At 36.1% G+C, this 17,789-nt stretch overlaps 1 protein-coding gene across 5 annotated transcripts in view; it reads left to right on the top strand.

Annotated features, from left to right (window-relative positions):
- The window catches only part of LOC150104041 (ecotropic viral integration site 5 ortholog-like), a 340,587-nt gene that overhangs the window by 210,643 nt on the left and 112,155 nt on the right, over nt 1–17,789 (top strand). For all 5 annotated transcript variants that reach the window (XM_090396705.1, XM_090396704.1, XM_090396706.1 and 2 more), the window contains 2 exons: nt 2,965–3,062; nt 9,711–9,771. In XM_090396705.1, the coding sequence (XP_090252831.1) occupies nt 2,965–3,062; nt 9,711–9,771 (159 nt within the window). The remainder of the gene's footprint in view (nt 1–2,964; nt 3,063–9,710; nt 9,772–17,789) is intronic.

The raw sequence follows: 17,789 nt of genomic DNA, 5'->3' as shown, positions 1-17,789 counted from the left end.
AGATCAGACATTGCATACTAGAGAGCAACTATTTATTGGCTAAACCTCTGCTTTCAATCTCCTCTGATATACTTTCAACAAATATCAGCAGCTGAAGAAAAAGTGTTCAGCTTACTGCAGGTGGCTCACATCAAGATCTCCAGCTTCACACTCTGCCTCTACCAAAGCACACCATAAATGTAAACTAGTCGTAAGATCTAAATCCGATTTCATAATGGCTAGCGGCAGAAACTTGCTTCTTGTCCTAACAAAAGCCATGCTTTCTGGTCTCTTGTTAAGGCTGTTGGATGCAACTTTTGATCACCCGTACTTCTCTCTCTGTCATCTTGATGGCACCACTGTTACTTCACCCAAAGATAAAACTGACCTCCTAGCCTTGCTCTTTTCCTTGAAATCCTGCATTGATGACCAAGGGAAAGCATATCTTGATTTCTCTTTGTCATACAGTGCTCAAATACCACACTGGAATCTGAACACTGTTTGCCTTCTGTAGTTTTTTGACACAAGAAAATTACTAAATAACTTGGACACTGAAAAGTCTCCTGGTCCTAGTGGCATCTCTCCAATTATTCTTAGACATTGTGCTCCAGAGCTAACACACATCTTCTGGTTGGCACTTAACCCAATGCATGAAATCCATGGAAGGAATTGATGCTAAGTCAACAGCCTCCATGTTCATGTAGCCTGGTTACTGAGATACTTAACGCGTGCAAACTTTGTTTGTTTGTAAAGGATTAAACAAGAATATAATTTCTTGGTGAGTATAGTTTACATTGTAACCAAGCGAGGGGAAAAATTCTCTAAAATCCTCACTGTAGTTTTGCTGATCATAGGACACCCATTTCTTCTACATTTGACAAACCTTGCAGTGTGCACATCTTAAGCAATCAAGATTTTCTGCAACCATTCTTCACTGGGGTGGTGATGACAACATAGGCACCTTCACTGTCCTGTCAAAAAGACCATCTTGTCTTTCTTAACACACACATACACACACACACACACTTAGTTCACTTCCCCTTACTTTAGTACCTAGCTTAATATTTCTTGGCACTATATAGCCTCTCCCTATATAAAACATATCACATCTGTAGCTTTCTCAATCTTCAAGAACTTAGTATCCTTAAAATTATTTCTCAACTGTCCAGCTACTAACTCTGTTTACAAATCCCAAATATAGTAATTCTTAGAGTAACTGCTCTCATATTTGGATTGATGTACCAAAAAAAACCATCCTTAAATTTGGTCACAGTGAGTATTGTTTCTGAGATCTAAATGAAGTGCCAATCTTTCTTTCTATATTATTATCCATTGGTTAGTCTCATATAGAGTAGCAGGGTTGTACTTCATAGCAACTAAAATTTTTGCAATTAACATAATACTGACCTTTTTGTAGCCTTAGTTGTTTAGACTGTAATTCAAAACAATTATTATCCAGTGGCACTGACTTTGTAAAAAAAAAAAAAAAAAAAAACATATATATATATATATATAAAAGATAATTAATTTTTTAATGAAATGTTTCAGTTGAAATTATTTTTGCTAATTGTTGTGTAGATGATCTTCATTGATATTTAGATATAACTGCTTTGTCTTGAACCTTCTCACAATAAGGTTCTAACTCATATAACAATCATATGCATAATTTAGGCAGTGATATAACTATCATTCCATGAACACTCTGTGTAGTAGGGGAAAAAAAATGTAAGTATATCATTATTTAGGTGTATTGATGTTGTTATTTGCTTGAATCACACATCTTTGTATCCTCCTTCTGCCTTAGGTGCATTTTCCATTATTAGCTTTAGCAGAGTGTTAATACTTGTTAATACTTGAGACAAGTCCTTGATCTTTATCTACTATGTAGGGCTTTCTTAGTTTGCTTATTTTCAAATTTCACATACACACACACATATGGTATGATAAAATAAATCTCTTTCTAGTGTATTATATACAGGGTGTTCGGGATAAATTTGACATATTTATAATTAATTATATTTTTCCGTAAGTTACATGTATTAACACACACTTCTCTTCATTTAAAAGTTTGGACCCTTCTTCATTCACATACAAGATGTCAGAAAGGATGGATAGCTGGAACCCACCTGAATCATGGAAGAGAATAACTTGTATCATGATGATTCGTGCCCGCCATCAAAATAAGGATATTACGACTGCTGCCCAATGCTCCCTGAATACAGTAAAAACAATCAGGCATGAACTAGAGACTTGCAATGGTGACTACGAGGATGTAGCAAGAAGAAAGATCCCTAGCAGACGATCTGATTGCGTTCGTACAGCAGAATTCCTCGCAAATCTGCAGGAACAGGTGTTGAAGAACCCTGGCATTGGAATTCGGGCTTTGTTCGTGGAGTTGCTAACTGTAGTCAAGCCCTGGATAACAAGGGTAGCCAATGGTAGGCCGTATGTATGGCAGCAGGATTCGGCCCCTTGCCACACCTCTGGGAAAAGTCAAAAATGGTTTTCTGAAAATTTCTACGACTTCACCAGTCCAAATGTTTGGCCTCCAAACTCCCCAGACCTTAACCCCATGGATTATTTTGTATGGGGCGCAGTTGAAAAAGACACCAATCGCACTTCCAGTAATACAAAAGCCCAGTTAACGGATAAAATTAAAACAGTTTTTGCGGCCCTTCCCAGGGAGACTGTAGCATCAGCTTGTTCGAGGTTCCGAAGCAGAATTGAAGCTGTGATCGATACTAATGGTGGTTATTTTGAGTAAATCTTGTTGATAGTATTGTAATTAACTCTGCCTGTAATGTTTTTTTGTCAATTCATTAAATTTAATAGATACAAAGAAGATTTTCTTTTTCCTTACGAAACTGTCAAATTTATCCCGAACACCCTGTAAATTATCTACAAATTATAATTCTGTATTTTTAATTGTACTTGCTTTGATTTAAATTTGTAATAATATTAAATAATAAAAAATGATACTTTCAGTATTTTCAAAAGGAGATGCCAGCAAAATGTGAAATAAATCAAGACTGCCTTATTACTTTAGCACTTCAAGTCAAGTATAGTGTCAAGAAAATGAAAAGGTAAATTTATTTTATAGTTTGAAATATATTTTAAATGACTTAAAATCTTATTAAATTCATCATTAACAATTATTCAACAGAAAATTTGTCAGGCTAAGTGGATCAAAGCTCCCCATCTCTTTCTGTCCTCCTATCAGGGGCGAATATTCAGAGTGTGCTAGGTGTATTTTTGCATTTATTCCTGATAAACTCTCCTCTAATTGTTTCCTAGCTTCGTTTGAATTTTTAAATTAAACACAATATACTAATACTTCATGAAGAGAAAGTTTTTGATGAGTAAACATTGCATCGCATTCATGTTAATAGTCCAAGTGTGTGGTCACATATACAAACAACTTTGAGCCCTTTGTACAGATGGCACAGCTTGTTAAATTCTTCATGTTCCAGTGGTTTTAAACTGCCTAGAAGACGAATACAGGGTGTGCGCTGAGACAATAGCACCTAGAAATCAGTGGCTGTGACTGTTGTTGTGTCAACCAATCCAATTGAATGTTATCATTTGTCATGCATTGCTGTTTTTGCTTTCTGAGTTTCATCTGTTTTGCATGTGAAGTGTGAATTGACTTGGTAGGCAAGTTTTTATATATAATTTTCTATAAATTTATAACTTTTTTTTACCCATATTTACAATGGAAAACAGCATTGATGATCTAGTTCCTTTGTACAAGGGTGGTGTAAAAACTGATGTCTAACTACCGACCTATTAGTATCTCTGGTATGGTAGTGAAGATTTTAAGCAGTTGGTAAGAACTCACATACAGAAATGGGTAGACAAACAGGCTATGCTCTGCAAGGAGCAGAAGATACCACATGAAGGGCTGTTGCATAAAATGGAGAATATGGGATTGGAATATAAACTCTTGACTTGGCAGGGGATGGTTGACAGACAGAGATCAAAAAAGTGGTATACAGTGGGTGTGAATCTGTCAGATTTAATGTGACCAGCGGTGTACCTCGGGGGGGTCAGTCCTTGGGCCATTATTGTTCAATCTATACATTAATGGCATCGGGCAGGGTCTACATCAAATGTGCAATTGTTTGCTGATGATGCAAAGATAGGCAGAGCAATCAGGGATGCTACTGATATACTTACAAAATGATTTGAATAGACTGGAAATTTGGGAAAATGAAAATGGCTGTCACTTTAATGTTAGCAAGTGTAAATTATGCACTTTAGCATGATTAGATTTCCAGCGGTATATTTTATTAGCAGGGTTATACTACAAGAAACTGAAGAGGCAAGGGATCTTGGCATACTGGTGGATAGGAATTGGAAGTTCTAAGGTCATATGGCAAAAGTTGCAAATACAACTCGAAGTATAATTGCGATGATAAGGAAGTCATTTTGCCTCTTTATAAGGCTTTGAATAGACCACACCTGGATTATTGTGTGCTCCTGGATTCCAAGGAGATAAAGAAGCTGTGGAAAGGGTGCAAAGAAGAGTCACAAAGATTATATCTGGATTATGGGATTCAGATTATGAAGACGGATTGCGAGTGTGGATTACATACTCTGGTTAACAGGAGAAAGAGGGGTGATATGATAGTCTATAAACTTTTGAATGATTGTTATAGGATATCATCTGATGAAATTTTTCATTATATGGAAGATGGGGAGAGAACACAGGGGCATCCATGGAAGTTAAGTTTGTTCACTACCAAGAAAGGGGTAGATCTGTTGTTTATGAAGTAGTAGTAGAAGAAACTTCTTTCTCTGGTACAAAAATGAGTAAATTGTGCATCCAAATGAACTGCCAAAGGTAAAATTGTTTATATTAAAGTAAGACAGGAGGAATAATATTGTATGCCACATAACGGTGATAAGAAAGGATCCCATGGAAAAGAAGAAGAAAATTTTTTCTATTTTTTGGGAGGGCCTAACAAGGAAACTGACTCTGAACATTTTTGTTGTTGTGAAAACAAGGTGTTAGTCTGGTAGAAGTGATTAAGTATATGTCAAACAATCCAATAATAGAATGAATTATTTTAATATTTTGAATAAAAAAAAATCTCTTAAGTGTAGATTTATTTTAGAGGCCTTGGATCTGGTTAATTTCGTAATTATTTATGTAATTTTATTTAAAGTGTATATATTGTTTCAGTTTCATCAAATGTATATATATTTTATATTTGGTCTTGAGTAGTTGGTTTTCCAGATTCTAAAAGAAATCGTTCAAAGTCATTGCACCAATCAAAATTGAACCTTTGTGTAATTAATAAACATTCGGTGTAAAACAATTTACACAGAATCTTTTAACAGTAGCGAGTGCACCTAGCGTGAATGAATTTAAGGGAAGGTATGACAGTTGGTTTGGGTGATTTATAGCCTCCCTCGATGAGTCTCTGATTCCCTGGAGGTCTGAGGTAATAATAATAAATTCAGTTATGCATGTCTAAACTTTATAAACTTTATAGTAGGATCACATGTTATTCGCTCTATCAAGCAACTTATAGGACACACATCACAAATGTTAATTATTAATAATTCATGTGCCATTAATGAAAGTATTTCTACAAACACTTATTCTTTCATTTACTTTCCTCATTCTCACTTGACTTAATAATGATCATTCACATATTTACACCTTTGAGTAATTCAAATATACCAACCAAATAAATATATCATTGTCCTTCATTATTGTTTTCTAATATATCCTAAAACAAACACATTGTTCCCACATTCTACACAGATTTATTTACAATTAATTAATAAATATTGAAAGTTGGGTCAAAGCTGTATAACTGAGAGGAGACCCCTCCACATTGTAAGTCAGCAGTTAGAATTGAAGGAAGTACAGAAAGATGATTTAATGCTAAATCTGGTGTGAGACAAGGATGTATATTATCCCCTCTGTTATTCATTATCTATATGGATTACATTATGAAGCAAAGTGGTATTAAACCTGATATCAAAATTGGAGATGTTAATGTGAGCCCTTTGCTTTATGCAGATGATGTTATACTTCTAAATAAATCTGCTACAAGTCTGCAAGATTCTCTGACTAAATTGAATAACTGTTGTAATAGATATGGTATGAAGATCAGCAATAAAAAGACAAAGACGGTGAAAATAGGCAGAAATTTTGAAAATATGAACTGAGTTGCGAACGGAGAATCTGTGGAATAAGTAAAACATTTCAGCTATTAGGTACGATTTTTAGTGAAGATGGTAAATTAAATATAGAAATAGCGAACAGAATCAACAAAGCCGGTATGGTAGGAAGTCAATTGAATAAATTCATATGGAATAAGAGAGAAATTAATCGGAACACTAAATTAGCTATATACAAGACAGTGTTCAAACCAGTTTTAACTTATGGATCTGAGAGCTGGGGCAGAAGTAAAACATTTGACCAAAGATTAGAGACCGCAGATATGAGAGTCCTGAGAAAGATTAGAGGCATGAACAGATGGCATCATTGGCAATATCATATTAAAAATGAGGATATTAGGAAAGAACTTGACATTGTCAGCATCTAGGAATGCATTAGCAGAGCTAATCTCAGGTGGTATGGTCACTTAAACAGAATGGGCGAGGAAAGATTAGCAAAACAAGTGTTCTCTGCCAAGTTGGCAGGAAAATGACCCAGAGGAAGACCAAGATATAGGTGGATTGATACGGTACAAAGTACCTTAGACGATAGAAATATAAGATCTGATAATGTTGGAGTCTTGATAAGTAACAGACTGATTTGGAGGAAAATTGTAGATAGGAAGTTAGTAATGATGTAAATTTTTCATGTAGTACTATCATATCCTGTACACCCCCTTGAGGGTAGGTGGCAGGAATTTGATGATGATGATACATTTAATTGCATTGGACCAATTAAGATGAGTGCTGATGCACTATGCACTCTTAAACCTTTCATACGTCGAATTTTTAAATAAAAAAAAATGCAACCATACTGTCAAATTGATGTGAATTTTGTAGCATGGGTTGCATAAGCCATACAACAGCACACCCAACCGAAACGGGATGCGATGCCACTGCCTCCTGTATATGACCAAGGGAAATCACCTCCTACCATATTGGAATCCAAGCACTGTATGCTTCCTTTAGTTTTTCAACAAAAGGTAATCAGGATATTACTTTAAAAAAAAAAAAAAACTTGGATACAGTCTTTTGGTCCTGGTGGCATTTCTCCAGTTGTTTTCAAACATTGTGCTATTATACATATCTGTTACTTATCCCAATGCATGGAAGCAATCTCATATCCATCCTGTTCCTAAAAAGGGTGATTGAAGTCAACCATCCAACTACCAACCAATTGCCATCACATCAGTCCTCTCCAAAATAATGGAGAAAGTCATCAATAACCAATTCCTCCACTACTTATAGACCTACCAATTAGTCAGCGACCACCAGTACAGATTCCACTATTCAGGATGCACAGTTGACCTTGTAGCTTACATCACCCACTACTGGATACATACCATGGAAAGGTTTGGAGAAACTTGTGCTGTCACCTTTGATATTTTCAAAACTTAGACGTGTGTGTGTGGCATCATGACCTGCATAACAAATGGCCATCCTTTGGTCTCCCTGCCACTCTCTGTAATTGAATAGCCTCCTCCTGGTTGTTCTCTGTGAGTCATGGTGAGCTTCACCATAAATGCCGGAGTGCCCCAAGGCTCTATCCTATCACCTTCTTTCTCTTGTTCACAAAATGACCTTGCAGTCACAACTAATCCTATCCACAGCTTTTTTGCTGATGATAGTACTCTCCATTCATCCTACTCGTGCAACAAACCATGCAGTATGCTGATATTCCAGGCCACAAAATCATTTACAACTTGTGCCTTAAACATTGATCTTCATAGTATTCTTCAATGCGATGAGGACAACCTTGTGATGTTCAATGCCACCAAAACAGATAAATTTTTTTGTTACATTTTTCATTTTTTTTAAATCAAAGAGTAACCAGTCACGAGAAGGCAAAGTGCCAGGCTGTTAAAAATCTGCTGTCCAAAACATAAGTTTTGGACAGCAGAAAACATAATTTTTGTGGTAATAAGCGATATTGATTACATATTGGTATAATTTTATTTTTCATAGCTTGGTGTAACTGTGTCATTGTGGCACTTTGTGTATTTGATATGTATGTTTCTTTTACTAATTTTTGAAGCTTGCAGTTAATGATCAGAAAATGGTAGCCTATAATTAATCAATTGTAATTATTGATGTGGATTTCTCAAGAATAGTTTATCATAAGTGCACCATGTATATATGGTGGAGTGTGGAGAATTTGTTTGTGTAGAGACTGAATAGGAGACAAGAGAAGGTATGGGTATGTCAAAAATGTGATATTCTGTTAGACAGAGTTATCAATAAATGCAACACTGACTGGTGGAACTGAAGTGAGCATAATTGCAGAAGCAAAAAAACTGTATGAATGAAAATTAGTAAGACTGTGGAAGCAAATAAAAATAGGAATGAGGGAACAAAAGAAATGAATGACAGACCAACAGTGTGATTGCTAGGATGCAAGACTTGTAAAACAGTTGATCAGAATGTGAAATGAGATTAGAAATTTGGATAGGAATGAAAGAGTACAAAAGGATAACTGAAGAAAGCATGAAAAAAAAAAAAAAGAGGTGATGATTGATTTGAGAGTAGCAGTATATGGAGATTCTGTTATTAAAAGTGGTAAATGAGAGGATCCTCAAGGTCTGTTTTTCAGGAGGGAGAATTAGCAGGGTAATTGCATTGAATATGAGAACCATTGGTGGTTGTTGGAACAAATTATTTGGTTGATTTCCCAACACACTGATGGGAAATGATCAGTTTGTTACCAAGGAATGGGCAGAGACAAAGAGATGGGGAGAAGAATCATGAATAGTAGGTTGGCAATGCCATGGTGTGAGGAGAATTGAGTGTAGTGATTGTGGGGTGTCATATGCTATCTCTCCCCCTTGGTTAGAGTTATCATGAAGTGATTACTTGGGTGGCCAGCCATATGAAGACTTCTGTGAAAAAAGGATATACAGTAGGTGGAACTACAAGGCCAGTGATTATGAGAATTTTAGGAAATGGCTTGGAGCTATAGGTTTGTGTATGATAGTGTCTACCTCCTGCAATGAGTCTTTGACTCCATTGAGTTTTGGCATTAATGCTGTTTATTTTAACATACATATTGCATTGACAAAGAGGAAAGGTCACAAAAGGCGTTTTTCCTTTTATATTTTTTACTCGAAAACCATCTCCATTATACTGTCATTATAATGGAATGTAAAGCACCATAAATTATCTTATTGGGCGGGGAAAAGCAGTTGGCAAGCCATGGGAATCGTTGCTTACCAATCCTGAAATTCTTACCATGATGTTTTTTCCAGACCAAATTAATTGTGATAAATGGACATCCATTGTACAAGACCAGGTTCACTCCATACATCCAAAAACTGCACACCATTCATTTAACAATATTTATCAGTATTGTACTTTGATTATTTGTTGTAAACATGTTGAATGTCGTAATTTTAATGATTGCGTTGGAGAAGGGAAAAAACTAGAAATAAGAACTGCTAGTTATCTGATGGAGGAAGAAATTACAGATATGATAGAGATAATTTAGAGGTATCACCCTCCATAATCCATAAGTAATGATCAAAGACTTTTATTGTTATTTTAATCTTATTAATTATTTCTAGGTTTGAAAAAGATTATATAACTATAAAAGCAAAAGAACAAGAAGAAATGGTAGAATTAAGGGTAAGTTGATATTTTTATACTTGGATTGTTTGTATTTAATTTATTTTTTAGAGATGGTGAATCTCTCTATTGTCAGATTTCCTATGTGTTTAGTTTCTTTCCCCTCCTTTATAAATATTTGGAGTAATCTCGCTCCGTAAGTTCTTTTTCAGGTAATTAATCTTTTTTTTTTTTTATATAATGGTGTGATATTAAAGTTCTTCAACTTCACAACCGAAAAAGTTATAAATAACAGAATGAATGTTATTATTATGACTGTTATTACAGGACACCTCCAAGGAGTCCAAGAACTCATTGTCTCAGAGGGCACACTACTTTGCTACACAACTTGCCATCTTCCCTACTTAATCCTCTGACTACACATAACCACACTACTACTACCATCAACTACATAATGCCATCTGCTGTCCACTAACACACACAGTATTTTTTTTCCATGTAAATTGCATGTGTTTTCTTGGCTGATTTGCCTTTATGTGAGATGAAAACCTTTCTACCTCTTTATGAGATTGGCTAACTCACCTTCAATCGATAAACTCAGTTTTTTCCACTCAAAGGGTGCAATGTCCCATTGTTCTTCTAGTTGTGTTATGGAGTAGCTTATTATATACTAATTTCATGAGCAAAAATGTTTACTTAAAAAGTTAAATATGAAATTTATTATTAACAATTTCATTACCATTGATGGTAATAGTATAACACACATTTTTAGATGTCTACAAAACACTAATCTTGTAGCCACCTCAGTTGTAGATGTTGGTATACCTCTGCATTTGTTAGAAGCATTGATGTGGCATTGAGATTTCAAGAAAAAGCTATTTGTTCTTCTTTTTAAAGTTCACTTTGCAAGTTCTTTCTCATTATACTACTAAATGTGAACTACACCAGTCTCTTCAAAATATAGAGAAATTCACAGTTTAAATATTAAAGTAAAAATTATATAGAATTCATTAAAATTTATATATAATTGAAAATTATAAAGAATTCATTCAAATACTCCAATATATTTCAATACCCTACCTTAAAGGAACCTCAGAACAAATAGCAAGGATGCTTCATAAATTCAATCTATATGCTTCCTTCAAACCAGCTGTTTTCTTTCCTGTCATCAACAAAGAATACATTACCACCTCTTTCCTTACCAGGTGTCTATCAAGTATTGTACCCTGCTCGTGTCATTACTATTATTTGACACCTCCAGGGAGTCCAAGGACTGATCAAGGGAGGAGCACCTGCTCTACAGCTCCGTCTCCACCATTCAATCACCAACTGACCGCAACTACACCAATGCCATCTATTGCCGACCACCTTTGGTATTTTCACAGACAATCACAAACATCCATGCCCATGGATGTTTGTGATTGTCTGTGTTTGTGATTCAAACCTGCAACCTTTTGGCTGGAGAGTGGATATGCTATCCACTTGGCCAATCAGGCTGGCATGTCATCTTTCTTATTTTGGAGAGACTGGCTGTTCTGCCTTGATTAAAATTGAGGAACATCAAGATTTTATTGCATTTTTGGAATCTGGCAAGTGTGGCTGGCTTTGCTCCTCATGCTATTGACACTAGGCAGGGAGTTCTTTGGAACCAGACAAAACTTCTTCACTCCAGTAAGTTCAAATTCGATAGTGTTTTCCTTGAAGCATGAAACATTAAGAATCATCAGAACCTGAACCAATCTGACTTTATGCCAATATCCAAGTTTTGGGAAGTGATCACTAATTAATTGTTATTAAGTTTTTAATTTATGCAACTTACTACAATTGTTCCTTGAACTCTAATAGTGTGATATCATGTACTTCAGCTCTGAGTGAGACACGAGCTAATATACACATTTATGACTCATTGTTTTTGAGTCATTTTTTGAATGTAGTTAATGTTCTGTCTCCCTGATGATCCATGTAATGTTGGATGAAATAAATTGGAGTTTTGGAATAAATTCTATATAATTTTTGTTACATGCAAAGCTTACTTTAATATGTGTAGTTCACATATTCCATTAAAGCTTATTATTCACGGTTTAAATTAGCAAAGGCTATTAGCAGATATTGGTTAGCTAAGATGATTTAACAAAATTGCAAAAGATCTTTTTATAATATGCAGTGTTTTTAATATAAATAAATAATTACTAAATTACTATGTTTCTGGAACCAACAGCTCTTGGATTTGGCCACAAAACAGGTCGTATTTTGGCTGGCTCGAAAACTTGCTGCCATTAGTTATCATTGCATTGTTTTATTATGAATTAGTCTGTTGTTGCCATTATAGTTGACAGTATTTCCATATCATTGTAGTTGTTTGTGTTTATTATATTCTAGTTTTTGATTGGCATGAAAGCGCAAAGAGCACCAAATTGTTGTTTAAAGGGTAAAACTGTTCAAGGATTTTTGGAATATTACAGACGGCCATTATCAGTAAAATTATGTCCAAAGAAAATCCACATAGGTCTAATCTAGCATGAAGAGACTTGTTTTCTTTGAAAGTGCATGAGGCCAAACTGTTAATCAGCACTTTTAGTTATGTGTCCTTAGTCATTTAATGGAAGATTTGTCAGAAAGGCAGTGCACAAACCTGGTTGCTTCACCAAAAATATTCAGTACACAACATTGTTTGTGTGCAGGTTTTATCCAAGAACAACATGACTGTGATCCTGCAAATAGCAAGCATAGTATTGGTATTTCTGAACATTACATCCTAAAACAGAAGTAATTCCTGTAGGAAGAAATTAGTTCAATAATTGAATTAAAAGCATAAATATTTTACTTAAGTTTCTTATGGCATCATCAGTGCTGAATGTGGGCAGGAAGTACCTGAATATATCATCATCACATTCCTATATTCACTCTCAAGAGAGAGTACAGGATATTTTGATATACAAAATGATTGTTTACATTTATTAATTATCTCCTATCAACAGTTTCATTCCTAAGTAGTCTGTTACATGTTAGATCTTGTATTTCTGTCTTCGAGGACATTTCTGACCAATCATTCCACCTAGATTTGGTCTTTGTGTCTTTTTCTTGCCATATTGGCAGTAAACACCTATTTTACCAGTCTTTCCTCTCCCATTCTGTTTTTTGCTTAAGTGACCATACCACCATATATTAGTTCTGCTCACACATTCTTAAATGCCATATCAAGTTCTTCCTAATAATTTCATTTTTGATATAATTCTACCATTGATGTCATTTGTTCACTCCCCTAATTTTTATCAGAAGTCTCATACTTGTGGTTTCTAGTCTTGATCAGCTGTTTTGTTTCTACCATCTCTGAGATTCATAAGTTAAAATTGATTTTAACACTGTCTTATATAAAGCTAGTTTAGTGTTCTGATTAATTTCTTTCATATCTCCACCATAAACTCATTCAACTCATTCCCACCACACCAGCTTTGCTTATTCTGTCTTTTTCCATATTTAATTTGCCATCTTTATTAAAAATTGTAACTAAATAGCTGAATTGTTGTATAGTTTTCCATTCAGGATGCTGTTGATGTTGTTGTTCTATTTTCATGTATTGTTGATTTTTATACCAACTCACATCACCTATGATGCGAGTTAGTCTAGGAATGACGACAACAACAACAAAAAAAAAAAAAAAAAAATGCAGAATCTAATCTTTCGAGTGACATAAAATGGTCAGTACATAGTGGAAAAGATAGCTGGCAGCATAAAGGCATACTACAGTTTATGTACACTGATGTCAGAAGTATCAGGAATAAGAGGAAAATGAGGTTTTAGTATTGATTGTCATAAACATTAGTGAGACTTTGCTGTTATCAGATGTGAGTTACAGGTACAGAATAGGAGTAGAGAGAAGGGATATACTATTTTCAATGAGGGTAGAGAGTATAGAACAGGAGAATAGTTGCTACTGATGTTAGCTTATCAAATAGCCAAAAAGAGTAAGAGGGCATCAGGAAGACAGATGCAGAAGGCATTTAATTTAATGAAATCTGGTGTGAAATTGAGTCCAATAGGATAATATGCACTTGATTGTTGCTATAGGCCAGATTGCAGAAAGGATAATGTGGAAGACATACATCACCAAATTAGTATAATTTGGTGATGTAGGATTTTGGGGGGACTTCAGCTACAGGAGCATAGATTGAAAGAAGGAAAGATGGCAGAGAGGAAATAAAATTTATTCACCTACTAAGAGATAATTACTTCAAACATAATATCATGGAAGGAACTGAATGTTTGAGAGTGCTTGATCTTGTAGGAGCAGAGATCTGTCGTCCATAACCAAGGTAGTCTTCAATTGAGCAGAGTAATCACGAAAGTTGCCATACATGGAGTTTCCAGTAAAAGAATGGGGGGGAGAGAGACATATGAGAGCTAGATCAGGTGAATTGTGACAAGCTTAAGTGGAAGCATTAAGAATTAAGGACATAAGAATCTACAAGGAAGAGATGGTACCAGTGCATGAAAGATGGTCAAGGAATATCAGTAAGCAGCAGCTGTAAAGAAAATGAAATGTTGCAGAGGGGACATACTCACTTATTCTCTCTCTCTCTGCTTGGAAAGAAGTCAACAGACACTTTAGTGTGAGGAACAAAGAGCCATGGTACCCACCTTAATATGTAGGAACATCCTTTCACTACTGCAGCAATCCAAAGAGGCATACTTTCCACAAGCATACAATAATAATCAATGGGAATTTTGGACCATTCTTCATGTAGGCATGTAATGAAGTCCTGGACTGTTGTGGAGTGGACATCCCTTGACCTCCCCCAATGCTCCAGTTCATCTCACAGATGTTCAGTAGGGTGGAGAGAGGCCAGTCAAATGTGGTGACATTTATATCCAAAACTGCACAGTTACAGCAGCAGTCTTATGACAGTGTGCAGTAGTCTTGCTGAAGACAATAGTCTGTTCCATAGAAAATTAGAAAGCATTGCATTGTCCAGAATGTTCAGATACTTCTCAGAGTTCAATGTTTGTGGCACCACAAACAGAGGTCTGAGATCAAACCAGGAAAAACAGGACCATACCATCACACTGGCACCTCCAGATTTCATAGTGTTGGGGTTACGCTCTCTCTCTGGTGAGAGACATTCACTGGGCATCCGTCACCCATCCGCTAAGAAGATGGATGGACACCCACACCCATCCATCTGCTTACCAGGGAGTGTAGCATGATTTATCACTTCATAACACAGCTTTCCAAGCTTATACATCTTGCTGTGCACTTTCTTTCCACCACTGAAGACGACACTGCATGTTGGTTTGAGTAATATGGGGCTTGCATATTATGGTCCTACCATGAAAACCTATGTTGTGAGCTTCACTTATGAACATTTTTGTACAGATTAGTGTTCCAGTCAATGCCCAGAACTCCACATTCAGTGTGTGTTGGCTAACAAATGCTGGTTTTTACAAATATTCCTTTGTAGCATCCTACAGTCACATTCAGTGAGTGTGATGGGAGTCAACTGCAAGTGCCACCCATAATGGAATAGCCATCACACTCACCAAATGAGGTCCTGGTATCATTGAATGTTGACCTGGGATGACCAAATTTGGCAACAATTTGCCAAACAGATAGACCTGTATCTAGCATCCTGTCACAATGCCGCTTTCAAACCCTGTTGCGCTGACTTGGGAGCATCACATATTCTTTCAATTTATACTGGTACAAAGATATGACTCATTACATGGCACAATGCATCTTGCCCATGGGGGGGGGGTGTCTTCTGTTGACTTCCAAGCAGTATGTGTGTATTTTCTTATTTAAGGAAAAAAGGTTGTCAGCAAGCTCACGAATAGTACAAACATCAGCAAGAAAGGTGACCGCCATGGTTAAGGAAAACTAATTCCAAAGAATTCTTGCACTGTGTGCAGGTAAAAGGAAGAGTGACTATGGAAGGTTCTAGAAAATGTGTGAAATACAAGAATTAGATGTACTACAGTGCTGAGTTAATCCTTATAAATAAAACTCACCTACAATCAACTAGTTTTTTGTATGATGATACAATGGCCATGAGTCTCTTTTATGGGAAGGTACAGCACCATCTCAATCCCCCAAATTTTATCCGGGCTCGGGACCAGCATAGCTGACGAATCAGGCCTATGGCTGGGTCAGTATTCTTGACTGTAATCCGTGTGTGTTCACGAGGCCAGTTTGCCTGCTTGCGGGGTGAAAAACCCCAGATAAAGTGGCGGAAAAAACCCTGCTATCCATGCCCAAGACTGGATAACTTGGCTATGGCTGAGGAAGACCCTTAAGCTCCTCATGTTGTCGACAGGAATTGAACCTAGGACACTCCTTCCCCAGGCATATGGTTGCGAAGCGCAAAGCCCACTAGGATAACCACGCAGACAATATTGAACAGTAATTGCCTAACATAATATTTATAATTGTATATTTTCATTAAAATACAGAACAGAACAAAATTCAATGTATTTTAATGAAAAGATATGTATGTTCCATATTACAGTGACAGAAAGTATATTGTATATTACAGTGACAGTCCCAATGTCAGGTGGACAGCATTAGGTGTTTGTCAAGCACAATATACACAATGAAATCACAGATCCTGCCCACTTCTGATATAGAAATCAATGGGGTTGAGGTGAAAACTGAAAATGCAGATCCTGATAAAATATACTCTGTCTGTAGCTCTCCAAACAAACAGTTACTGGAAGCTGACTTAGCTAGACACAAACCAAGCAGTGCTAGTAGCAGGAGACCTGAATGCTATGCATGCAGCCTGGAACAACAAAACTACTAACTGAAATGGTAGAATCCTCAGTGACATTCTTGTCACCAAGGCGAGCTTCGTAGTTCTGCATAAACTCTTTCTTGACTGAAATTTTTACATGTTGAGCAACCTCCCAGGATAAGACTGCATGGTCTTATCCTGGGAGGTTGCGATTGTAGTTATAGATAGCATCTTCTGATGCTATTACCAGTCCCACATGCTCAAACCCATTTCTTCTAAGGAATATATAATTCCATATATCATGTAGTTCTTAATGATGATCATAACTGTGTAAAATTTGATTTCTAGTTAGTTACTTCTGTTAGCAACTGAGTCTTAAATGAAACAGCTATATGTATTAGTGGTATCACAGTCAACCAATACACAAAAGAATAAAGTTTGTAAAGTAGTGCCAAAAAGTCACTTCTTGCCTCAAAGAAACTTAACAAATTTGAGCCTTTTCATGTACAGCCCCAGAATATATGTAGCACCAGAAATTCACAAACGTGATACACCTTTATGCCCAGTTATGGATAGTATAATTAGTTCTCCATATAAACTTGTCAAACATTTTACTTCATTACTAGTTCTCATAGATAATTCTTCCTCATCAAAAAAAAAAAAAAAAAAAAAAAAAAAAGAGATTCATTTAAAAATTATATAAAAAAACAATTCTGAAAAGTGCAGACAAAATTAGTTTCAATATTACTTCTTTATATACTAATGTGGAGTGCTTAAGGGTCAAAGCTGTATAACTGAGAGGAGACCTCCACATAGCCTTTAAAGGAATGTGGAGAACCGGCCAGGGCTTCTAACCTAATGTCCAATCCTCACCTTCTCGTGGTGCACCCTGTTGGGTATCTACTTTGATACTGAACGAACGAGGATGGGCTGGCAATTTGGGATTTATCCGACCAAATTGTATTCTTATTGGTTAAACCAAAATAAAAAAAAAAATGATGGTACAACATGACAAAATTTCATGCCGGCTGGGGCGTCGCCCAGTTAAACAAGGCCCCCCCGTTGTTTTCGCCAGGGAACCAGGGCGAACAGCGAAAAGTCAGCTACTGGAACAAATCTGAAAACAAACCCCAACTCAACATTACCAGAGTTAAAGATCGGTACTATCAATGTAAGAAGCCTGAATGGCAAAGAAATGGAGCTAGCTGAGGAATTCGATAAGTACCAGATCGACATAATAGGGGTGACTGAAACAAAAAAGACCAAAACTGGTGAGATCTTTCTGAGCAATAAATACAAAATGTTATATTCAGGCAATGATAATCAAGGAAAAGGAATAGCCATAGTATT

This window comes from Typopeltis vanoorti, chromosome 8, assembly GCF_054136105.1.
Source record: "Typopeltis vanoorti isolate ZY-2024b chromosome 8, IOZ_Tvanoo_1.0, whole genome shotgun sequence".
In the NCBI taxonomy this organism is placed as follows: domain Eukaryota; kingdom Metazoa; phylum Arthropoda; class Arachnida; order Uropygi; family Thelyphonidae; genus Typopeltis; species Typopeltis vanoorti.
Note: the sequence above shows the minus strand (reverse complement) of the source record. Positions and strands in the feature narration are given on the sequence as shown.